The sequence below is a fragment of the Haemaphysalis longicornis genome, unplaced genomic scaffold (assembly GCF_048455015.1).
Source record: "Haemaphysalis longicornis isolate Haplotype H1 unplaced genomic scaffold, Haemaphysalis longicornis Haplotype H1 scaffold_4, whole genome shotgun sequence".
NCBI classification, from domain to species: domain Eukaryota; kingdom Metazoa; phylum Arthropoda; class Arachnida; order Ixodida; family Ixodidae; genus Haemaphysalis; species Haemaphysalis longicornis.
Genome location: NW_027526361.1, coordinates 117,880,276 through 117,906,972, shown reverse-complemented (window position 1 = coordinate 117,906,972; position 26,697 = coordinate 117,880,276). Strand labels below are relative to the sequence as shown.

The following is a 26,697-nucleotide window of genomic DNA, read 5'->3' as shown; positions in this document are numbered from 1 at the left end:
TCGTCCGCCGCCGTCGTCCGCATAGCAACAGCTGCGGGTGCGCGCGCTCCTCGTCTTCCCTAGCAATGGGGGGAGATGGGCGCGCGCTACTCTCCTCCTCCTCTCTCCGCTCAGTGACTGCGGGTGTTGGGCGCCTCCTCTCCACTTCGGGCGGGAGAGCTCTCACTCGCGTAGCGGGCGCTCCGCATTCCGACGCGTGAGGGCGCTCGTGTAGCCCTCGCCGTAACGGCGGGCGCTACTCTCCTCCTCCTCTCTCCGCTCAGTGACTGCGGGTGTTGGGCGCCTCCTCTCCACTTCGGGCGGGAGAGCGGGAGGGCATTCGCACTTACACACACACGCTATCCTCGGGGAAGTGCGAGGGAATTTTTTTGCGGTTGTAAATGCTATGAGCACGGACGCGGGCGGACATCGTGCGGTCCTAAGGTACTCCGCACCTAAAATTTAGACGGCTGTACACATATACTTACTGCTGGTAAAGGTTTATTATTTTTTGATTGGCTTAGCCGCTACGGTGGTCGTGTTGTTCTCGCAAGCGTCGTCATGAACGGAACTAGGTTGGAACAGCGCGTGCTCGTACCGTCAACCTTGTGTGGAATCTCGAGTTCGCGTCCATTTTCAGAAATGCCGTTGAACATAACTAGTTCTAGTGTATGGGCTAAACGGCGATGCTACTGCTTTCCGCATCCACTTCATTTCAGCCGAGCAGTATTTGATAATTGCAGCCACTGGAATTCTGCCCCGGAACGAGCCCTGGACGCTTTCGATGCCGAAATAGAAATTTATGGTGCAGAAAATTCCGAAGCCAAGTGCACATCACAACCGCCAAGTCTCAAGTTAAGTCAAGTTCGAAAATCACGAGTCTACGTCACACAATTAGCCCCATGGTGGTTGAACGATTGCAGCGCCAGTGTCCCCTCTAGCGTATATTAGTTTGAAACTCTATGTATGATAATGGCGGCCCATGGCGACACAGACGGCCTTGATATGTGCCGCGTAGACGCTAGCGCCAGATTCCTCTCTAGTGTATTAGTAAGAAACTCTATGGCTGAAGAAGGGCCCCCCTACTGCGTTTAATTTCTTTCTGGAAGACTACGAGCAGGGGAGCGACGCGTCATATAACTCCCGGTGGATATACACGGTTGTTGTTTATTTCCACTCATAAGTGCAACTGTTGTCACCTTATACGATGTGTGGCCGACATGCTGACAAAATCGTGAAAGGGCGCTTCATTTACACTGAGTAACAGGTGATCGTTTACTTTGGTGCCTCGAAGAAACGATAACGGCCAACTCGAACATATGCTCCACTGCTGTCTGTCGCTAACTCGTAGACGATGTTTTATTGACTGGATGGCTAATCGGGTTCTTTGTTTGTTTGTTTTACTATTCGTGTATGTCATGACGCGCTGTAGAGCCGTTTCTGTGAGCAAATTTTAATTTTATATGTCGAGAGATACAAACTTACAAAGCAGAATATCTTAGCAAGCTGCACAGCAAAAAAAAAATCGTACTCCGCTCATGATAACTTTACAGAAGACGACTTCTTTTTGATAAGAGAAGCAGGCAGGCAAGTCGCTAAAACTGGAGCAGTGGACTGCATTTTACTGGAGTTCTTAATTTTGTGAAAATCTCCGTGTAGAATGTTTCCTTTGGATGACCCATAATGCGCACTGATATATCAGGGCACCGCGGGTGTATATTACACGCCCACAACACTGCTCTCCTGCGATAACTGATAATCACCTTCTTAAAGGCAAATGAGTGCAAACGAGGTCTCCCGCCTAGATGTAGCCAGGTACGCGGGTGCAATTGAGGGCTAACTATTTTAATGCGTAGCATTCTTTGCCGAGTACTCCCACAGGCCGAGTACTCCGTGTAACGCCCTTCATTTCCACAAAAATGCAGATATCGCGGAAGTTCCACCTGTAATCGTTATAACAGCGTAAACGGAGATAATTGGTTGCGCGAAATTTTGAAAGCTAAAAAATAAGAAAAATACAAAGAAATTTCGGAAAATGGCGAAACGTGTAACGCTCTGCATTTCCATAATAATGCAGATTGCGCGAAAGTTCCACCTGTAATCGTTATAATAGCGTAAATGGAGATAATTGGCCAAACAAAATTTTCAAAAACTAAAAAATAAGAAAAATATAAAATAATTACGGAAACTGGTGACCCGTGTAACCCCCTGCATTTCCACAATAATGCAGATTTCGGGAAAGTTCCAAATGTAATCGTTATAATTACGTACGTGAAGTTTTTGAAAAACTAAAAAAACCAAGAACAAATATTTAAAAAAAATTACGGAAAATGGCAATACGTAGAGTGCACGCCAGTTCCACAATAATGCAGGTTTCGCGAAAGTTTTCCCTATAATCGCTATAATAGCGTAAATGAAGATAAATGGCCCAACGAAATTTTGAAGAACTAAATATATAAGAAAAATATAAAATAATTACGGAAACTGGTGAACCGTGTTACGCCCTGTATTTCCGCAATAATGCAGATTTTGGGGAAAGTTCTAAATGTAGTCGTTATAATGACGTAAATGAAGATAATTGCCCGGACGAAATTTTGAAAAACTAAAAAATAAGAAAAATATGAAAAAAGTTACGGAAAATCGTAAAACGTATAACGCATGGCATGTCCACAATAATGCAGATTTCGCGAATGTTCCACTTCTAATCGTTATAACAGCATGAATGGAAATAATTCGTCGGACAGGATTTAGAAAAACCAAAAACTTTGGCTGTAAAAACTCGCACTCAGGACAAGCGGCATAAGAATGCCACGTATTAGTAGATAATTCTCTGAATTTCTGCAAAATGTTTGCCGGTGCCACCCATAGAAGAGTGCCGAAGCGAAGGAACAGCTTAAAATTCCGTGCGCAGGTGTCAAAACAGTGCAAATGTTGCGGATCAGACGATGCTTGCCTAAATAGCAACACACGGTAAGCGGTGCTTTTGCAGTATTATTTTCATGATACAAAAGCTGCCTTCATGCATTCGTTGTTGTGAAGCTGTTCCGAAATAAATTCAAGGTATTTATCCTTTTTGTGTAATGCTTGTTTAGTCTTGAATAAACTTACTGCTAAAGTCATGTCTTATTAAAACACGACCCATTGAAAACATTGTTGGGTCTCTGTGAGTTCAGTGTATGTGTCTTCTCCTTGGTTTAAATAAAGACTTCAACGTCAATACAGCAGAAAACAGCTGCTCATAACTGCGCAGTTTTTATGAGAAAGCCAGAACCACTAAATATCTTATGTTGCTGGAGCCCTTCCTGTAGATAAGCATAATAGTGGGCTGAATTTTAAGAGAGCGCAATTGTGCTGCACAAAGGCCTTGCGAATCCTAAAACAGTGGCATCCATTTCGCTACAGGTACCAGCTGTGTGAACAGTGCAAGGATCAGACCAGCAGGCTACACAAGAAGCTGCACCATACATGCAACCAGTTCATTCCATGGATGATCCGCAGCGCAAGACGAGGCAGGCATCCCGCCAGCCTGCGAAAAACACTACAATTCTTGCAAGGACCACCCCCAAGAAAGCAAAAAGTTTGGGGAGAGGTTGACTGCAGCCTACTATATGTAAGCACTAAAAACAATCACGTACTATTATGAGTAATATGAAATGGAACACAGGAACGCATAGAAAACACCCTCAGACCCAGCTATGCGTGATACGCAGCGGCCGCCGTCGGAAACAAAGTGGAAAGGGGGACGCTGTTCCAACAACTGTTCCCATCCCCGTCGTGCGTCTTATCGGCTGTCGGACGATACCATATTATCGGCAATATGACGAAAGCTGCTGCTTTGCAGAAATGCCAGCGTGGCGGGAGTGACAACAGTTAGGGGAAGAGCGCCCTCCTTCCCCCTTTGATTTTCACAGCGCCATCCACGTATCGCTCCGAGTCTGTTTCGAGGCTGTTTGCCACGCGTTCCTGTGTTCCCTTTCATATTGCTCATAATAGTACATTCAGTCGCACAATAAAGAGAAAAACAACTGGGGAGGAGAGTCTCTTGCAATGCTATGGAATGGGTTCGTTGAACCCTGAGGGTTAGGCACTCAAGATTCCAACTAATTTTCTCGGGTGCTAGAAAATTAGTTGTTCGAGACAATTCATTGTACGTATAAATGTGACTTATAGCAGTGGCTTCACTTTGCGGTAGCCTAGGCACAGCACGATACCGACCTCAGATAACTATTAGTAGCATGAACGCGCTTATTGTACTGAAAGAATGAAGAGGAAGTATTCTGCGTGGTATTTTAGCACGTTGCGTTGGTATTCACATGAGGGGCCCTGCTGAGGAGGAATGTGCATGGTACCAACGGTTGTGAGAGACAGCTGGCACGTCCTCGGTGCCCATTTAAACCCCCAGTGTAGCCAGGTAGAGATGTGAGCGTTTGAAACAAACAAACAAACAAACAAACAAACAAACAAACAAACAAACACACAAAAGCATTAAAACAGTTTTTTTTATTTATTTTTTTTCAACCAGGATAACACAGAAAAAAAAAAACAGATCTTCTCCGGGGAACTTTGCTGTGATGCGACCAATCTGCAGTGAGGGAAGCACTTTCTGAAATCAGTGCGTTGACGTAAAATCGTGCGCAGATTTTGAGAGTGGAAGCTTTGCTAAGGCTTTTGTGATGCACCATGCAGCAGTTATATTCTTTTCAGTCTTAACGGAGAAATGTGTCGGGCACTTAAGCCTATTAAATGATTTCGAGGCGAAAGCCAGCGATTGTCGTAGACTTCTTGACTGCTGCATCGTGTTCGCGGTGCCGTCACGTTAACCTGTCATGCATGACAGGTTAACGTGACGGCACCGCGAACTTTCTCCGCATCTTTCCGAATCTTTCTTATTCCATCCTGGCACGGCTCAGGGTCAGGGCTGTAGTTACCACATTTGGCTGCGGCTCTTGGCGCCCCGGGTTGAAATCCCATGCGAACCAAAATAAGGTTTTATGTATATTTTCTTTACTCATTTTCTTTTTACAGTGGCCGTTTTTGGTTTCATTCGTGTAGTCGCCAGCAACTACGGTCTCTTTTCGCGTTTGATGAGACATCTAAGGGTATTGCCTTAAGAAGTATGTCGAATTTTTTATAGATCTGCGTGGAATCGTCTTATTCAATTTTTTATATTTTTCTGAAAAAAAAGAAAACACGAACAAAACCTGTTTTTTACACCCCCCCAAAATTTATGAAAACTTTAATCTCCAAAGGCAGGTTCGATCGTGCACCTTTCACAAACTGCTTTGTGACGCCACCGCGTCCTCCAACAATATATGCATGAAAGAGGGACGTAAAGGATCGGCTTTCACCGCGTGAATGCCCCTTAAAAGTGACGTTATGCGTTGTGGCTGCAGTGTTTTGTTTATGCACCTGTGATATCTGTGCAAATAACGGATTGGAAAATGTTGAGCTGACCTCTCCCGTCTTGCACTGGCAGTACGGCTCAAAAGATTCTGATCCATGGGGTAGAAGGCTGCCTCACCTACTTCTGGCTGTTATCAAGTTTCAGATTGTATCCACCCACTGCGGCAGTTCACTGCGGCAGTATATATTGTCGTGCCGAGTGTACGCTGTTTTGAGAAGTTTGTTTTGTTCGTTGATGAGATATTGTTGCCCTGTTTATATTGTGTGGGCAAATGTTGGTTGAAACACTTCTGTTCTACAGCTTTTTCAGGGTTCATTTCACGTAATATTTTGAACAGCCCCGAGAGGTAAACTTCTATGACCGAAGAGTCTGTCGGCCCGTTACCAGCGGATCTGTGGCTTGGACATCTTATGGTTATACCTGTCCTATCTAAAAGTATGGAAACACCCAGGGAATCAGTAAAAGTTTATATGTTTGGAGATGCTACGCCTCTGGCTATTCCACACCTATTTGGGGCCGCCGCGAAAATTCAAAAGCAATTTTACTGCAATCTTGGTAAGCGATCCTATTGCCTCCAACCGCGACCGCTTTCATCGTTCGGTGAATGTGCGGAGAACACTCAGTTTCTCATTGAAACCATGTGCAGGCTTGCGCAGAGGTAAACTAGGACCAACTGGACAGGCAGATTGTTTTGTTGTTGTTCGGTGGCGTCACTTATTTTTTACGGCGCGCACATTCCTCAAAACAAACCTTAAAGAAATATTGACCAGATTGGTTGCACGTTGCCAGCGCTAAACCCGCAGTATTTCCTTCGTCTCGTCGTCTGTGCTACCAGTTTTATGCTCAATTTATGAGAATTATCACTACAAGTATATAATTTAGGAATTTCAATCACGTGGTCCTTTATAATTTGAGATATGTTCACATGCGACGTCCCTTTAATATTTGATAAATACCTAACTAATCGCTCCTCTCGTCAAATATCGTCATTCATTAGCTGGGTGATATTCTCCTCTCCGACAGCTTTGATTTAATACTTGGTTAATACACTCACGATATTTATTTACAATTAACTACTATCAGTATCACGCGTCCCCTTTAGTTCGGCTTATCTGCTCTCACCTATAGCTACGGCTTTACCTCGAAATCCCATCCTGATAATTGTAAGTTCAACGTGTCCTAAATTTCACAGGACGCAGTAAGGAGTTCGTTCGAATTCATGCCTCTTAGACATGTAGTTTGGCACGTCGTTCGCCCTTGTATAATTATTATTGATATACTCACGGTATAAACTATAAAATTTAGTGTATATATATTGTAGTGCGGAAGAGGTAACAGCGGTAAACATCTCTATGCTATCTCCTACCCTCGCAAGGAGATTGGCCGTCGCACAATAATGACAAGGAAGATGAAGCACCGGTGAACCAGACAGACATCACCATCAGCGTGGACCACGAGAAGAGTGCGTGAGAGAGCCAGTCGTGTGCCCCGCTTGATTTGGACTGCCTACGCTGAGTATCCCGCCGCATGTTCTTTTGGAATTAACCCATCCAACAATATATATATATATATATATATATATATATATATATATATATATATATATATATATATATATATATATATATATATATATATATATATATATATATATATATATATATAAGGTTAGTAGAGACAGAGACAAACGAGAAAGACGTATTGATTGATTTGATTGGTTGTGGGGTTTAACGCGCCGACGCAACGCAGGCGATGAGGCGCGCCGTAGTGGAGGGCTGCGGATTAATTTTGACCACCTGGGGATCTTTATCGTGCGCCGAAATCTCGTACACACGGGCGTTTTTGCTTTTCGCCTCCATCAGAAAAGCGGCCGCCGCGGCCGGGAATTGAACCCGCGACCTCGTGCTCAGCAGCGCAACGCCTTAGCCACTGAGCCACCGCGGCGGGTGCGAGAAAGACGTAGAAAATAGAAATAAGTTTACTGACGTTTCAGGGAGAGGACTCCCTTTCTTCAGAGTATATATATATCTGGGTGTCGAACCGGAACTGAACCGAAAAAAAAAATAATAGTTACCGGTTCATGCCGAAACGGTTCGACCCTCCGTTGTGGATATTGCATTGTCAATGCAATTCAGGCTTTTTTTCTTTCACGTACCATCAACTTCGTACCCGCTCGCGCACTTTCCCCTCCAGACAATTGAACACTATCACGCTCTATGTATCAACAGGGGAAATGAATGAGCACCAATGTAGAAACGGTCTGTTGCTGCTGGAAGCGCGAGCGTATTGCAAGCTGACCCAACGAAATGTCATTCTCGGCGCCCTTCCCTAGCTGCGACTTTATTGGAGCAATCCGCCTGCAGGAGTTCTCCACTGCGCAACAGCGAAAGCCCACACCCGATGTGTGCAAACTTTGTGCATTTCATAATTTGTTTAAAAGGTCCGACACCTGCAAATTGTTCATACTTGACAAGTCTGACCGCAGGAGCTGCTCAGTGGCTAAGCCGTTTGCTGCTTACCACAAGTGGCCTCGATCTCCCTTCCCCACAACATGTTTTTTTGAAGTAGATCAAAATCGAGAACGTCCGTGTATCGAGATTTTGATCTACGTTTAATATCACCAGCTGGTTAAAATAAGTCTGCCGGCCTGCAACATAAGCTGCGCCTTGGAGCACAGATAAAGCACGGGGAATCAAACGCGCCAGTTTTTTTTTTATGTGTTTACACGGAAAACAACAAAAAAGAAAATGCGAATCACGTTGTTTTAAAATATTACGCAAAAATTAAGTAAAACTGAATAAGTATAAAGAAGTACCAAAACGTGGATATTGCTCTAGGCTTTTCTTTGCCCTGCCTTTCACAACCAAACGTGTCATCAATGCGAAGTAAGTGAGTTGCGTGGTCAGTTTTTGAGGACAGTGCAGTGGACAAGTTCCGTTTTTTGCAGATACAAATAACAACAGATATGTCAGGGAAGACGGTTAAGGCGCGCACTTAATCCCTTGGCAAGAAACTGCAGCCCTCGACCTTGTCTTGGAAGCAGAAACACTAATAAAGCAGATGACACGTGCAGAAAGGCAGGCCGGTACCCCACACTGTCCCATTCGCCCAGCGATCATCTTTTCTGCTTGTCCTTCAGTTTTGTCTCTTTCAGATCTGCATTTTGCGAAGGTGCACTTGTACTGACTGCCACACTCGTTACATTACTTGTACTGCTACTCGTTCCGGAGGGGAGTACTGCTGTGGACGAATTAAAAAACGTCTACCCAAAAAAAGTCCCATCTCATGCTCCGCGTGTCAAATTTCCCTTTCATTTCGTAACAGCATACTCTGTTGTAAGATTCCGCAATGTTGCACACGTAACGATGACCGGGGGTCAGGTGGTACAATGACATACTGATTGTAATGCACACATCTGGTATAGCTATCGCAAAAGGAATTGCAGTGGTCAGAGCAATAATGCAGTGACTGAGCGTTAACTAAAGCTTACTTTTAACAAAAGTGTGGCTAACACATTCGATAAGGTGACAGCTAACAAGTTATTCAGGGTGACCAAATAATCTAATTTATTGGTAGTATTTATATGCCTGTTGTAGGATTTTTCTGTTTTGTTACATAAAAAATGTGCGCCATTGGAAGTAAGCGCAGATATTTGAACTCACGAGTACGCAGGCCTAAATTGAAGACTTCGTGATTAGCGTGATGGGTGATTCCATAGCGACGATTGTGATTTCAACAAAAAAGGAAAGGGCAGAAAATATATTCCAGCGTCATATCTCTTGGCGGTGGCCTTATGAATAGTCGCTAGGGCAACACAAAGTGTGGGCGAGAAAGTAGGTGGTAAATCGTCGCCACTTCATCTGTTTTTTTAATACCTCGTAATTGTTTAAAGTTTGCTTTGCAATTGCGCCTCTGTCCTTGGGAAACAGCAGCCTGTATTTTTAACCGTGGTGGTATATATGTGCCCGAGCGGTAAAGAATAAACTGTTGTAAGTCAGCGCTGTGCGTGTCGTCTTCTTCTTCTCGTGTCTGTCAAATTTGCGCTGTTCCCCTCCTGTTAGCCTTTTGAATTTTTGTTTGTATTTTGATTTGACTCGTTTTAAACTACTAAAGGTTTTTTTTCTAATTTCAGTGATAATTCAACTCATCGAACCGGTATTTTTTTTTCGGTTTGACACACTGATATATATATATATATATATATATATATATATATATATTGTAGCGTTGATTGTGGACGCGATTGATGTAATCATCATAGGCGCTCGTGCAAGGACAATTCCCCGTTGGGGATATTCGGCTTGGTGCACGCCCGACGACGAGAAGGCAGAAGTATCGCTTGGCGCACGGGCCGATCGAGTATCGCGTCGGACACAGCTTGCTTGGCACGAAGAACCTCGGCTTCTCCGCAGCTCTAACTGCTCGTTAGTGGTCCAATAAACCACGCTTCAGTTTGGTGGAGTGTGCGGGTTCGTTCCCAGCGTGACTCTACCTTCGCATCGCAAGACTCCGATACCACATCCTGGAGTTACGAAGCAGGCGGCTACAGCCCATGATGCAGCTGAACACCGACCGGGACATGGCACCGCAGCCCATCATGTGTTCGGGTGTGCTTCGCCAGCGCGACCCCCCTAACTTCGATGGAACGGATGACAACGACGTGGAGGAGTGGCTGTCGCAGTACGAACGAGTAAGCGCGCACAACAGATGGGACGATCGCATGAAGCTTAATGACGTTGTGTTCCATTTGGACCACCTAGCCAAGAAGTGGTTCCACAACAACGCCGCCACCATGGCTACCTGGGCTGAGTTCAAAAATCGTATTGTCGAGGTCTTCGGCCGTCCCGCCGTACGGAAGCTTCTTGCTGAGCAGCGTCTCCGCACACGAGCACAGCGTGCTGGAGAGACCTTCACAAGCTATATCGAGGATGTTGTGGACCTCTGCAACCGTGTTGATTCAGCTATGGCGGAAGCAGAGAAAATTAAGCACCTGATGAAAGGAATCGATGATGATGCTTTCCAGATGCTGTTAGCGAAAGATCTGCGAACCGTTGCTGACATCATCACCCACTGCCGAAGCTACGAAGAACTCCGCAGACAGAGGGCGCTTACCCGGAACTCTTCTGCACAGGGAGAGCCGCTGTCGAGCTTGACAGAGCCGGGGGCCGATGCATCCTTGATGCGGCAGCTTCAGCAGTTTGTTCGCGAAGAAGTCGCTCGGCAAGTGTCCCTTCTTACCCTGGAGCCTGGATCAACGATGCCACCGTCTGTTCCTGGCCCATCTCCACGATACGCAGTGCCTCCGCAGCCTACCGAAGTGACTCCTTCCGTTGTCTCGCCGACGCTTCCAGCGCTTCGCCACATGATCAAAGAACAGGTGGCTGAGGCACTGCCACCCACTCTATATTATGCACCCCTCACGTATGCCGAAGCTATGGGGAGACCGGTACAGCCAGCTGGGACGTCTTTTCGGGCCATGCCACCAACCCCGCCACGCTCTGCGGTACACAGAAATCCGCCACCGGTGAATCCGTGGCGCACGGCTGATAATCGCCCCATCTGTTTCGCCTGCCGACTTCCAGGCCATGTGGCCCGTTACTGCCGCCGCAGCGTGCCCGGGATGAATGATGACGTTGGAAACCACAGATTTGGCTTTGGCTCTCCACACGGGTCTCCACAGCTAATGACAGACCTGTCACCCAGGTCGCCGTTGCCTGCCTCCGGTTACAACGATTTTAGCCGTCGTGACGCCGATAGCCGCCGTTCAAGCTCCCCACGTCGCCGCTCACTATCGCCGATGCGACGTCGTTCAAGCCCAACTGAACAGGAAAACTAGCCGCCGCAGTTCCGGAGGCAAGAGCTGCGCGACTTTCGAACTGCAAAAGGCCTACAAATGTAATCGACGTATCTGTTGAAGGTGTATGTACAGTCGCACTAGTCGATACAGGCGCAGCCGTCTCCGTCATTACCGCCGATATTTGCCGCTCGCTTAGAAAAGTTACGACGCCACTGCCGCAATTTTCGTTATGTACCGCAACTGCGCAACCTGTAAAACCTTTGGCAGCCTGCACGGCGCGTGTCACATCCAAGACGTCGTGTACCCCGTTGAGTTCCTCGTGCTGCCATCCTGCTCCCATGACGTCATTTTAGGCTGGGACTTTTTATCTCGTCATCGCGCAATAATCGACTGTGCGCGTGCGCAAGTAGAATTTGATTCTCCCTTGGACGCGCCTTACGACGACCTTCAGTCCGCTGCCCCAGCAAAGCTCACCGTGGCTCACGACACGGACATCCCTCCCCGCTCGGCTGCTCTCGTACCGCTCTGCTGGTGTTCAATTCCCGACGCACCTGTTCTTTTTACGCCGTCGCCCTTATTTCTCCATCGAAAATCGCTGTCCCTGCCATTCGCCCTACTGACAGTTCATGCTGGCACGAGCGCCATAGTCGTCACCAACGAGTCCTTGGAGCCCCTTCGTCTCCTGCATGGTGAGGTCCTTGGCTGCGTCGAAGTTGTTCGGCCACACCTTGTCACCGCCGTACCAGACGACTTTCCGTCATGGGTTCCAGTGGCTGGACTGAGTCCTGCCCCGTCAACACCAGACCTGTCGCCTCCGGACATTGGCGCTTCGATCGATCCTACACTCAGATCGGACCAACGAGTGAGGCTCCTCGCTCTGCTATATCGGTTCCGCTCTTCTTTTGACGGCGCAAAGGCACCGCTGGGCCGAACATCTGCAGTTGCCCACTCCATCGACACCGGCTCGCATGCACCCCTGCGCCAACGACCGTACCGTGTGTCGCCGAAGGAGCGCAGCACTATTGACGAACAGGTGAACGAAATGTTTAAGCGGGGAGTAATTCGGCCCTCCAACAGTCCCTGGGCGTCTCCCGTGGTGCTTGTCACAAAAAAGGACGGCTCCATCCGCTTTTGCGTAGATTATCGCCGTCTGAACAGCATAACGCGGAAGGATGTCTATCCTTTACCACGGATCGACGATGCCCTTGACAGTTTACAAGGCGCCGAGTTTTTTTCTTCCCTTGATCTGCGGTCTGGATATTGGCAGGTACCCATGGCGGAGGCCGATCGCGCGAAAACGGCGTTCATCACTCCTGACGGCCTGTATGAATTTAACGTCATGCCGTTTGGCCTGTGCAACGCTCCTGCCACGTTCGAGAGGATGATGGACACTATTTTGCGGGGCCTGAAGTGGAAAACGTGTCTTTGTTATCTCGATGACATAGTCGTTTTTTCCCCCGACTTCGACACTCATTTGAGGCGCCTGGAGCAGGTTTTGACTTGCCTTGCCAATGCCAAATTGGAACTCAACATGAAGAAATGCCACTTTGCGGCGCGAAAGTTGACCATACTGGGCCACGTTGTGTCGAAGGAGGGAATTCTTCCTGACGACACAAAACTTCGTGCGGTCGCCGAGTTCCCTAAACCGACCACCATGAAGGCTCTACGGAGCTTTATTGGTCTATGTTCTTATTTCCGCCGCTTCATTCGCAATTTTGCCGCCATAATTGCGCCCTTGACGGCGCTTCTCAGCAAGGAAAGCGGTATTGGCGCTTGGACGAGGGATTGCGATGAAGCCTTCGCGAAGTTACGGCGACTCCTTACTTCCCCGCCTATCCTGCGACACTTTGACCAGACCGCGCCAACAGAAATCCACACGGATGCCAGCGGCGCCGGAATCGGTGCAGTGCTTGCCCAACGCAAAGCTGGTTTTGACGATTATGTCGTCGCTTATGCCAGTCGTACGCTCACCAAAGCTGAGGTTAATTATTCGGTCACGGAAAAGGAGTGCTTGGCCATCGTATGGGCGCTTACAAAATTTCGGCCATATTTGTACGGTCGTCCTTTTGACGTTGTGACGGACCACCACGCATTGTGTTGGTTGTCGTCGCTCAAGGACCCGTCTGGCCGCCTTGGTCGCTGGGCTCTACGCCTTCAAGAGCATGACATACGTGTGCTGTACCGCTCCGGCCGGAAGCATTCAGACGCTGACGCTCTGTCCCGCTCCCCCCTACCGGCGGAAGACTCGTGTTCCGTTTCTGTTGATGCCGGCCTGTCGTCCCTAGACATCACGGACATGCCGGCCGAGCAGCGCAAGGACCCCTGGATTGCCTCGCTTATTTCCTTCCTCTCAGGCGTGCCCTCTGCTCAAGAGTCGCGTGCGCTGCGCCGACAAGCGGCCCACTTTGCACTCCGCGACGATATGCTCTTCAGGCGCAACTACCAATCGGGAGGTCGCAAATGGTTACTGGTGATACCTCGCCATTTGCGCATGGGCATATGCGCATCCTTCCACGCTGACCCCAGCTGCGCGCACGCCGGTGTGTTAAAAACGTATGAGCGGCTTCGCCTACGGTATTACTGGCGGGGAATGTACACGTTCGTCCGCAAGTACATCCGGTCATGCATCACTGTCAGCGGCGCAAATCCCCTCCTACTCCTGCGGCGGGCCCGCTGCAGCCATTGCCGTGCCCCGAAAGACCGTTCGACCGCATTGGGATAGACCTCTACGGTCCCCTACCCTGCACAGCCGCTGGCAACCGTTGGGTCATTGTGGCGGTGGATCACCTAACGCGCTATGCAGAAACCGCTGCTCTAGCAACTGCCACGGCACGTGACGTCGCGTCCTTCCTGTTACGCCGCTTCATACTTCGCCATGGTGCTCCTCGAGAGCTGCTCAGTGACCGAGGTCGCGTCTTCCTCTCGGAAGTCATCGAAGCCCTCCTGCGGGAATGTCGAATTATTCACCGAACTACGTCGTCTTACCACCCCCAAACCAATGGACTCACAGAACGATTTAACCGCACTTTGGGTGATATGCTTTCGATGTACGTGGCGTCGGACCATTCTGACTGGGACGTGATACTTCCTTTTGTCACGTACGCCTACAACACGGCCACGCAGACGACGACGGGATTCTCACCTTTTTTCCTGCTCTACGGACGGGAGCCAGCATGCACTCTTGACACAATTTTGCACTATCGCCCAGATCAGACCGAGTTCGCACCCATTTCGGAAATAGTCAAGCATGCCGAAGAGTGCCGTCAGCTCGCCCGCTCGCTCACATCTGAACACCAGCAACACCAGAAGCATAATCTCGACGCTTCCACCGCGGTTCCAACCTATAGGCCTGATTCACTTGTCTGGCTTTGGGTCCCATGCCCTACACCTGGTCTCTCACCGAAGTTTGTTGCAAAATATCATGGACCCTACAGAGTCGTCAAGCAAACTTCACCAGTGAACTACCTCGTCGAACCGGTTGCTCCCGCACCCGACCGTCGACACCGTGGACGCGAAATAGTTCACGCCAACCGGCTGAAAGAGTATTACGATCCTGTGGTCTCCTCGTCACATTGAGTCGCCAGGATGGCTCCTTTTCCACCGGGGGCGGATATTGTAGCGTTGATTGTGGACGCGATTGATGTAATCATCATAGGCGCTCGTGCAAGGACAATTCCCCGTTGGGGATATTCGGCTTGGTGCACGCCCGACGACGAGAAGGCAGAAGTATCGCTTGGCGCACGGGCCGATCGAGTATCTCGTCGGACACAGCTTGCTTGGCACGAAGAACCTCGGCTTCTCCGCAGGTCTAACTGCTCGTTAGTGGTCCAACAAACCACGCTTCAATATATATATATATATATATATATATATATATATATATATATATATATATATATATATATATATATATCCCCTGAGGAAAGCAAGTTCTCTTTGCTGAAACGTAGGCCACAATCGTGCTTTTACCTTGTTCGAAGTTTTTCTTCTCTTGTGTTCTCTACCATCTTCAAAGTTCTACTACTCCCTATATATATATATATATATATATATATATATATATATATATATATATATATATATATATATATATATATATATATATATATATATATATATATATATATATATATATATACAGTCGAACACGGATATATCGAACACGGGTATATCGAATTTTTGTCTATATCGAACTCTTAAATTATCCCCTTGAAAATTGTGTGTAAAAGTACAGGAATTAGTACGTTTATATCGAACCGTACTTTACCCTACATTGGGTATATCGAACGCCGCGCGAGCTGGAAGGTGCTTTCGCCGGTCGCTGCACCCCCGATTGAGGTTGAGGAGGATATGGAGGAATGCGCGGAATGGCGAAGACTGGCTCGCGGAACTAATCCCCAGTCGGGCCCCGCTACCGGCCGCCGTAGCGTTAGCGGACGGAGCCCGGTATGCTAAATCTCTCTAGGCACACAAGCCCGAACAGTCGGAAAATGTGACAGTGCGAGATAGGAATGCCCCGACTGCGCACGTCCTCTTTTTTTTTTTTTTTTTTTTTTTTTTTTTTTTTTTTTTGCGGCTGCGTATGTTCCCCGACTTGCCGAAAAAGAGTTTTTTTTTTTCTCTCTCTCTGGGTCTGTCTTCCCCGATGTCGTCTCGGGAAGGGGAAGAGGGAGCGAAGGCGCTGGCGGCCTCCTCCTTATTTTCATTTTGTACTGTTGCTGTTGCTTGGCGAGTTGTCCCGCACCTTTCGGCGATCACTGTTTCTCTCAGAGATGACCATTGCGAGCACTTTGTTGGAGTCCGTTCAGAGAGCCTTGAAATTGTTACCTTCAAAGTTTTGTGGTACGTGCGCGCTGTTCTTCTTTTGCGTGCGTGTTGTGCATGATGTGTGAAGGCGCAGCGTACTGCAGGAAGTTTCTAGTTGTGCAGCCTCGAGAAGATCGAGACCAGCGTCTTTACTTTCATTTCCAGGACGAAGAAGCAGGCCAAGATCATTGACTTTTTTTAACGAAAATAAAGCGTCCTGTTGCGCCGTGAGTGCGGAATTAGTTGTCATTCTTGAATGCGACGATCGGTAAGTGATCGTCCGCCGTAGGTGAGTTCTCAGAGCCCAAATTTTGTATATCGAATTTTTCATATATCGAACTATTTCGCGATCCCCTTGGAGTTCGATATATCCGTGTTCGACTGTATATATATATATATATATATATATATATATATATATATATATATATATATATATATATATATATATATATACAGAAATAGAGTTGGCAGGTCAAGAAAACCACGGAAAGCAAAGGAGAGAATATGGTAGGTCGTTGAAACAGATAAAGAATTTGATTTGGAAAGAGAGATAGAAAGTGAGGAAAAAATGCCCGCCGGCTGCCTGCCACTTTCTTCCTGTCTTTCCAAATTCTTTAACTGTTTCCATGCCCTACATTCCTCCCTTGGCTTTCCGAGGTTTTCTTGACTGCCAACCCTTATATATATATACAGTTACATTCGACCTCCCACGTGAAATTGCGCATACGGACGGGGCAGGGAAAAGAAGAAACAGGACGAGCGATTGAAGCTGATAACCGTGCTTTGGAAACTAAAAAGAAATATCAAAAAACTGTCTCCGCCCGGGATTGAACCGGGGACTTTCCGCGTATGAGGCGCACGTGATAACCGCTACACCTCGGAAACGGGAATGAATGGACGTGCTAAGAGCTGAGAATGTTAATTATCAGCCACAAAGGTTATGAGAGGCGCGAAGGTGCGATTTTTCTGATTTTTTTTATCTAACAGGCTTCTAAACATCAACTTCGGATTTGCCGCCCAGCACTTACCTATTATTTTTTGTCCTACTTCTAGAACAGGCTCGTATGGTGAGGACAAAAAGAAATTAGCTAGAAGTCTAAATAAATGGGTGAAGGATGTACGAAAGGGGTATGAAAGGGGGTATACTCGACCTGCCGGTCAACGGACATCAGTTAGTTGTCATTCGCCCAGTAATCCTTGAATAAAGCAGGCTTGCAATGCCCTGGACGTTACAACGTTCCCACCCATTAGTGACAATAAAGACGGCCTCTTTTTCAATAAGTGCTTTTTTTAGTTACTCCAGAGAGAGAGAGAGAGAGAGAGAGAAACTCTTTATTAAAGAGGAAAATGCACAGAGGTTTGCCGACATCAGTTCACCAGGCATGCTACTCTGTGAGGAAAGGAGGAGAGGGAAAAAGGTAGTAGGTGTAGTGAAGGAGAGGAGAATAGTAGTAAGGAACAAAAATTATATACGGTCCTTCTTCAGGGTTTTGAGTTAGAAGGTTTTTTTGAAACGAAGGGACGGCTACAATTACGTTGACACACCAATGTCCTGGAGAAATTCGAATAGCGCGGACAGGGCTTAGCGCTGAGTGGAGCGAGAGGGCCATGGTTCAAGTTCCAATCTCAGTTTCAGTGGTCCAGAACGTCGTGCATTCTATAGCTTGTATACCGCAGTTCATATTCCTTGACGATTAGTTGAGCTCTGCATAGAGTATGAGTGTATCTTCAATTTCCTTTGAGCAATCTTATACTCACATCAGATCAGAACAAAAAACTATACCCACAAAATGTAAAACTAGGTAGACAAGCAGAGTCCGGGAGAGAGAGAGAACTTCGGGAACACCCAAGCGCATCTCATGAGCTGTGAAAATACCCGCCGCGGTGGCTCAGTGGTTACGGCGTTGTGCTGTGTTGTGCCCAAGGACGAGACCGGCCGCAGCGACTGCTTTTCTGATGGAGGCGAAAAGTAAACACGCCCGTGTGTAGAGATTTAGTAGCACGTTGAAATTTCCAGGATGTCAAAATTAAGCCGGAGCCATCCGCATATTCCACGTGTCGCTACGCGCGTTAAACCCCACAATCACTCAATCAATCATGAGCTGTGAGTGTGAACGCTTTAATGTTCTGTTGAACGCCGCAGGGTGCTCTGCGCCGTACAGAGCACCCTGGTGACTGGTGCGCCGCTGGGCGAGAGGGGCAGAAGTGGCTGGAATGCGAAGTTTGGCGCGGCACGCACTGAAACAAAACCGATTTACCCGGAGGTGTTATCCAGGAAAGCGGAAGCCGAACAGCGTCTTCTGCCGCCGTCGGAAACTACGTTTTTTTGTCACGCGGCTCTGCGCGTGCACAGGCGCAGGCTCCTTTTATTTGTGTGCTGTTTCTGAGGCACGCGCTATGGACCCACATGGCGCGTGCTATCGAGTGGGAAATAAGGTACCGCCGTTTTGCTGTGTGTAGACAACACCGGACGGGGACCGCTTTTTCGTGCAACGGACCATTTCATGCCTTCGCATTAAAAGGGGGAGGGAGTAACACAACTTTGTGTCACGTGACAGCCTCGGCACGTGCTAGGGCCCACAATAAGCAACGCGCACAACGGGGGGCTTTTTATTCCTATTCAGGAAGGAGCGACGACAACACGGACAGACAGAGGGACGGGCGCACGTCCTTCCTTCAGTCATAGCCGGAAGCTCGAGCGGAACAAACAACAATGAAGGTCGCCCCATCTAGGTGGACATTCGAAATAAGTAAACAAACAAACAAAAACACAAACAAACAAACAAACAAGCCTAAATGCTCGTTCTTTTTTTTCTTTTTTTGTCAGTATATTACGTTTGCCAGGCTGGTGGAAACACGCGCGCACGTCTTCTAAGCTCAGCAACGCTCCGGCGACCGCGAGGTTTCCACTAACCCAGATAGGCGATGCCAGTCGCAAAGGCTACCAAAGGAGCAGCCTGCATGCGCTGGACGAAGAAGCTCGCCTCGACCACGGAAGCGTGGTCAGCGGCCGCTTTTCTGCGTGCTCGTGTCGCCACGCGTGTGCGCGCTGCGTGTCCGCTGATCGCTGGTCTGGCAACACCCCGGGGACGACGCGTGCTCGCAGCGAGACGACGTCGTCCATTATGCACGTGCACACAGCCCGGGGGGGAACCGTCGAAGCACCCTAGTGGTGCACGTGGATGCGCGCGTGCCATGGCCGGTATCACGTGCGACCTTGCTGGACGCCAGCATCACGTAGCGTTCCTTTGCCACTTGCCCTACCAGCCCACTCCACGCAACTTCTATGGCAAGACCGCATCTTTCCTCGTATACGTTACTATTTAAACAGAGTGTGAAACCGTTACTGGAAATGAACTGAGTGTGTTTGTGGGAAAAGCTGGAGCGGAACCCGAAATGAAGTAGTTGCTGCATTTTGAACTAAAGGAAGACAAAGGAATAGATCAAAAGTGGGGCTTGCTGATTCGGCGAACTGCATGGAACCGGTTGGCCAACCATTCCAAACTATACTCGGTTACAACTCAAGAACGGCACCACCTCATGTAGTGTGTCACTCCGCCAAAGCGCCGGACCCATGACGTCAGTGCGCGCGCGTTTTGAAATGGGTTTGCTATGAATGCGTGATATAGTCTGCCTTGTCTCACGCAGTTTGTTTGTCGTCACTAGAGTCGTTTATAAGCATATTAAGTCCAAAAAATCACGGGAACGGCTCAAGCCATGTTCAAAATATTCCCAGTAACGCCCTACTTGCGCCGCGCGGAGAAACATCCGGCTACTGTGATAAGGCACAGCGGCAACTCCCGGTGCCGTTCTTAAGTTGTCACCGAGTAAAGGTTGTGCTTTTGCGCACCGGGTTGCAAAGTGGCGCCGCGAAGTCACAGAAGTCACGCAGGCGGCACTGTCTGCGCTTTCGAAGCCAGAACTGCGAAGCATTGCTCGCCGCAGTGCGTGTCGACTGTTTCAGCTTTCAGTCGCCGCTCGGACTCTGGACTTACCACGGATTTCTGCAGAAGTCTCTATGAACTTCTGCAGCAATTTCATCGGGGACGATGACCACCTCCGCCATAATAAACACGACTGGCAATTGATAAGCGATATTATATCCATGTAGCTTCAAAAGGAGTAGTTCAAAATGTCACCGTGCATGTAATGGCTGATAGGCATACGAACGACACAACCCGTGGACACAATCAAGAGTGATACATATCTTGAGCGAGGTTGGTGGCTACGTCAACAACACGGTAGGGGGGTGGAGAAGCGCGTGATGAGGGATGACGCACTGATTCCCGAACCGCTCTTACTATGCTCACTTATGGAGTACATCCCGCCTCCGACCACTCGCCATGACTGTTTTAAATACAGTTTCTTTCCAAGAGCAATAAAGCAATGGAATATGTTATCAGACGCCACAGTGAGGACGTCACCTATAAATGAATTCTTGAAATTGTCAAAGGCACATACGTACGCGCTAAATAACCTGGCCAAAATTCAACAATGGCATCACCTGTGTTTGTGTCGCATGTTACAAATGCCTTCATGTTGCATTTCCCAAGAGTATTTTGTGTTCGCATTTCCAGAAATGTACTTTCTTTTTCTTCCTGTAACCAAAGTGTGTTTAACCTTTCGCTCCTGTAATAGCCCAACAATTTGCTGACAGTATAAATAAATAAATAAATAAATAAATAAATAAATAAATAAATAAATAAATAAATAAATAAATAAATAAATAAATAAATAAATAAATAAATAAATAAATAAATAAATAAATAAATAAATAAATAAATAAGCATGTAAACCAGAAAAAACATTTGCTACTTGCATTGAAGGAGTTGGGTGGTCGGGCACACTCACTGAAAGGGCCCGGGCAGAACTTGCGGAACCACCGGCACTTTTCTAAGCGCGGCAGCTGGCAATAATACTGACATAGCTTCTCGTGCAGTTTCACGACGCACGGGACCTCGTTGACAACTCCGAGCGCCTGCCTCGAGTAATTATAGACAGTTATGAGTAGCAGTTTTGTTGTAGGGAGAATTCAGAGCGTCCCGAACTAATATTTGTGGCAATCGTCGCCCTTTCGGTACTTATATCGGTCAGGTCGAGTGAGGACTGAGCGTAGACACTTTTTTCAGTGATGAAGTACATTTATAGAATCTGAACGAACCATCTTAAATTAAACAGGACAGAAATTATTGGCCGATGCCATTTTTCGTCGGTCTCTTCAATCAGGCAGTAAATGTAAATTGGTTCTGTGCACGGGCGCCGTAGCACAAACGTCAGTAGCAGTTACTTATTGCCCCCTAAAAATAAATGCTAATCGAGGAAATTGGAAAGATCTTGTGACAAGTCTTTAACACAGGGGAAAATATGTATGATTTTTTTTTTATTTCAACCAAAAAATAGGAATTCCTCGGAACCGTGATACAATAGTTGCCGGTGAACTCATAGTTATGCCTAGCGTCACTAAATAAAGGCTTTTAGAGTAACGGCACTCTTTTCTCTCACTGTTATGTGCCGCCAGGATTTTCATTGGTCGGTCGACACCACGTGATATTTGTTTACATACGGGCCGCCCTCTCTCTCTCTCTCTCTCTCTCTCTCTCTCTCTCTCTCTCTCTCTCTCTCTCTCTCTCTCTCTCTCTCTCTCTCTCTCTCTCTCTCTCTCTCTGCTGCGCGGCCGCTAGAGCGGCCGGTCGCACTCTGCCCGTCACAACCGGCGGCGGTTTCGTATGGAGAGATGGCAACACTGCAAGATAGAAACGAAATGGCCCCCAGGCGCGGCCGGGCGCACGAAGTGGCGGTATTCTTAAGAGTAGCTTATTTAGTGACACTAGTTATGCCTATGATGCATACCTAGAGCGTAATGCGGGAGAACATTATACTGCTGGGTTCCTGAGGTCATCTTCCAAGACCGCCGAAAAAAAAAAAAAAAAGACGAGCTGTACACTGAGCAAACAGAGGGGGAAAAATCGTCTCAACTTGAAGGTTATTTGGCACCCTCCTGCACTCTTATTCCTTTTTCTTTTAAGTGTCCAGCAAAATTCGAGCAAATAACTGGGTTGTTTCCCTCCAATATAGGCACGTTTTTCTCGGAACGTGATCTCGTGGTATCTTGGGCTGAGGAAACCACCCCGAATCCCCACAATATTTCCAATAAATTCTAATAAAGACGTTCTCTCTCTCCCCCTCTCTCTCTTACTCAGGAAACTGTAGATGACGCGCTCAGCGCTGCAGTGTTATACAGCCGACCACAAGTGCGAGTAATCGACTCCCAGACGTGAGAGCTATGTCTCTTCAAAGGGATTTTAAGGAACCTCACTCGTCACAATTAATGCACGCCCGGAGCCGCTGACTTTGCTTCGGTGCGACAAACTCCTCATCGCCCGCATCGTCCTTGTCTTTTTAGGGGCGAGGCCCCTTAGGGCTCGGGCTCCCGGCGTCTCATGTCGTTGTCATCGTAATCGCCGTCTCATGTAGTCACGGTGCTGAAACACAGGGACATTCGTTCACGCCTCGTGCTAGAACGAAACGCTAAGTCAAAAAAAAAAAAAAAGAAAACCGGAACAGTAGTTTACACTTCGCGCTGGAACGCTTCGTAAGTCATACTAAAAATACACCGGGACACTCGTTTACGCCTCGCGCTAGAACGCTTCGTGCTTCAAAGACACGAGACTTCTACAGCAAAGCTGCATACATCTACCCCCCACCCCTCCAACGGTTTCATCTCCGTTGGAAAAACGCCAAGGCGTCAAGAATACACTTTACACTGCATGATTCGCCCTATGTATACCCCGGTTTCAGGTTAGTGGAGATGTCCCGGGATTTCTTTTTTTTTTTTCTGGCTTTCGCTCCAAGTCAACATCCAAGTTCGAACCTGAGCCGGCGGAATCGGCACTCAGACGAACTTGAATTGGGGTTAAAAGCCTGCCACTCAATCAGCCGTCGGCGGCGTACCTCCGTTTACTCCGTTCCGCGTGGCATATGCATTCCCCGGTGCGGCAGGGTTTAAGTGGCACAGGCAGTGCACAACAGGCCCGCAGAAGGTGGCGCCGGTCGACCATGCGTGACTGAAGCGTTGGGGCATGGAGCCGGCGGAACCGACCAACTCAACTCGCTTTCACCGGAAAGCAGTCGGCGTGCGCTACCTTCCGCGTGACCCTCTCGTGCCCCGACACTTTCGCGCTCTGTCCCCAAAGGGATGGACCTGTGTGTAAAAGTTGCGCGCACGTTCGCGTAAAAAGAAAAAAAAAAATGCGAACGCGTTTACAGAAACTCGCCATTCAAACACGGCCGCCATGCTTGAATTGTCAGCACACCGTAATCATCGCCGTGACTGAATTGATTGATTGTGGGGCTTAACGCGCCGACGCAACGCAGGCGATGAGGCGCGCCGTAGTGGAGGGCTCCGGATTAATTTTGACCACCTGGGAATCTTTATCGTGCGCCGAAATCTCGTACACACGGGCGTTTTTGCTTTTCGACTCCATCAGAAAAGCGGCCGCCGCGGCCGGGAATCGAACCCGCGACCTCGTGCTCAGCAGCGCAACGCCTTACCCACTGAGCCACCGCGGCGGGTTCCCGTGACTGAATTACCGGCATGCTGCCATATTAGAGTGTTATAGCAGAGCGGAGAACCGGTCCCGGGTACGGTACCCGCTACACCTGCGCATGCGCTCAACTAGTTTTTCCGCCTCTGCGCATGCGCAATAGAGCCGGGTCGCCTACCGCGGGTACCGTACCGGGACCGATTCTCCGCTCTGCTATAACTGTCTATTTTTGAGCCATTCGCGGTTTGTAATCACGTTTACGGCGGAAAACAGGTGATTCATATTGACGAAAAAAAATCAAAACAACCGTGTTGCTGCAAGTCGAGTCTCGCCGAAACGAATAACAATTTACACAGTGTTATTGTTAGCCTGCTAACCACGGATACATTAACGTCGCCTAAACTTTGTGTGAAAGGCAAAAAAAAAAAAAAAAAGAAAAAGAAAGACAGCCATCAACGACAATAACGGGTATCTCACAAGTGAAGCACAGTTGAACCTTGTTATTACGAACACTGATATAGCGAATCATCGGCTATAGCGAACTAAATACGAACTTTGGTTGGTCACGCTTTATTTCAATGACACTTCTTCTTTTATAACGAAAGTTAAACTGTGAGAGCCTCGTGCCCGATCGGGTATACAGCGAAGAAATATTTGACCAGTAAGCTGAGAAGCTACTTGGAGAGTCTCCCGGCATCCGAAACTGCAGAAGTAGAAGAGGCCCCTTTGTTCGTGAACACTGTGGAAAGCTTCATTCTGCTCAGTGCGGTGAATAGCCACCAGAGAAAGGTCACATCTTTCCACGAAAAAATAGGAACGTGGGCACGTTTTCTCAAATGAACTTTGTTGTGTTGTAATTTCCCATTTCATTTGCTGGTTCATTCATGAGCTTGAAAGGCCAAAAGGAGAAAGATAAGGGTTACGTTGTTTACAGTAGGTCCGAAGGTTGAAATAATGCGTTTTTGTTTGAAGGATGTTTGCCGGAGCCTGATTACCGGTTGGTTTGAACCCATTTTTAGCTGTACTGTTACAACGAATATAAGATATAACGAACTAAATTGCAGTGTCTATACTCTTTCGTTATAACGGGGTTCGACTGTACACCTTCGACATCTGCTCGGCTTACTCGGCGCACCTTCTTCTCCTACTTTTCTTTTTTACGAAGCTTTCTATCGCTTACTGATGACGTTCGATGTCGAGCCAAAACGAATTCTTGGAAAACCAACTTTGTGCGATGGGTTTCACAAAACAATGATGATGAAAAGCGAAGGCACATCAAGCGCATCAAGACAAGAACGCTTCCCCTGGTCGGAATCGTACCCGAGTTCCTCGCGCTAAGAAGCCCACGTCTATATCACTGTGTTATTCCGACACGGTCGAAGCAGTTTGGATTTTGGACTTTGATTTTGACTCAGGTTGCGTGGGAACAAGCTTCGCGTTTCAACCATCGTTCTGTTAAAAAAGGGGCTTTGATTTCATTTCTTTAATCTGAAATTGACCCTTAACACACATCGAAGTAGGTTCACAGCCCCAAAACTTCTCTTTTTTCTACAAAAAATTGGTTGATAAGCAAGTACACTGCCATTTTATGCGTCAGCTTCGACCACCTTATGTATATCTTGGAGCGTAGCAGGAGATAGGCAGGCAATGGAGAGTGTGTACACAGTATTGCTTAGTATGAATAGCTTTATGCGATCTTCGTTTTGTGCGCGAGGCTCATAATCAAGGGCACATTGTTCAAAAATTAGTTTTTATACACTCACACCTCGCAATTAAGCTCTCTTGAGCCTATTAACATGGGAGACCTTTTCTTTTTCTTTTTTGTTCGCTACACTCTTCTGTTTTGGCGCTGTATTTTGTTAACAGCGAAGTTGTTCAGCAAACCGTCATTTTTCGTGTCCGCAGTTAAAAATACCAAGAAATTGCCGAGCGTGGCCACGTGATCACAGGCCTCGCGGCGATTGCTCGGCAGTTCAAAAATCAAGAAAGTGACGAGCGCTCGTGTGTGCGTGGCTTACCCACTAAGAAAGATCGGCCAAGATGCCCCCCCCCCCTCCCTTTCCCCGCCAAAAAAATAAAAAATAAAGCTCCAGCGTTCGCCGTAATCGTGGCAACTATTGCTCGGAGCGAGAAAGACACGTCATTGCGTACACCCCTGCAAGGTGATGTCCAATGATTATCACTTCAAAAAAATATATGAAGGAAGCTCACACTTAGCCCACATTCACACAGCCATTTTTCACCCCGTCACGTCACCGCCTTCCGTCATGCGCGACGGTGACGGGAAGCCGAGCTCTACGTTTCCGTTCCGTCAACGTGACGGGACGTGCACGCCCCGTAGTGAACCAGCCAATCAGAAAACAATTTTTTACGGCTAAATTTAGCGAAAAGAGCACACGTAAAAATCTACGCCATTTTCTTTGCTTTTCAGATTAAACAAGCTCCGTTCTAGGCTGAACTGATCACGAGGCAGCCGATCGATACCTGTACTCTGACGAAGAGCTCCAGTACGAACGCTACTCCGTTTACGGCCCCGTCGCGGTTTCTTGACGTGACGGTGCCGTGACGGAGAAGGTGACGGCTGTGTGAATGAGGGCTTACAGCACCAAGGTCCTTGCGGCCGCGAAGAAGACGCAAATCGGCTGCAATCGTGGACTTAAACCGTCGTGATGGTCGTGAAGGTTGCGTACAGCTTCGCTACCTTCACGTCTTACGCATTAGTGTGAGCTTCCTTCATTGTAGAAGCACAGGAAGCATCGCAAAACTTTAAAATTTCGCGCTACGAAGACGTAATATCCGAAGGAGTGACGTATAATGGATCCGCATAAAAACGTAGTGATCTTTGTGTTAAATGCGCATTAGCATTCAAGTGAGACAATCAAGCTGAACTTAATGACCCACTACAATCGCCAGTTCATGTTTCTTGGCGGTTGCTTAGGTAGGCGGCCACGAATCCCACGATTTAAATTCTGTGACGTCATAGAGAAATCTGTAAGTGTCTGGGGAGTCGCCACTGCTTCATATTTCTTCTTTCATATCTTGTGTTTAAACCTATAGCAGTAAAATTCGTATAATTGTAATCGGAATAAAGCAGCCTTTTTTACGAACAAAACTTGTATACTGTCTTCGTGGTCCTTTTAATAGAGACACCCACCTTTGTTTGA

General features: G+C 47.6%; 1 protein-coding gene across 1 annotated transcript in view; it reads right to left on the bottom strand.

Annotated features, from left to right (window-relative positions):
- Positions 1 to 17,357: 17,357 nt before the first annotated feature.
- LOC144179962 (uncharacterized) overlaps positions 17,358 to 26,697 on the bottom strand; it is a 153,840-nt gene continuing 144,500 nt past the window's right edge. The window contains exon 8 of the mRNA XM_077708377.1: positions 17,358 to 17,379. Within this exon, the coding sequence (XP_077564503.1) occupies positions 17,358 to 17,379 (22 nt within the window). The remainder of the gene's footprint in view (positions 17,380 to 26,697) is intronic.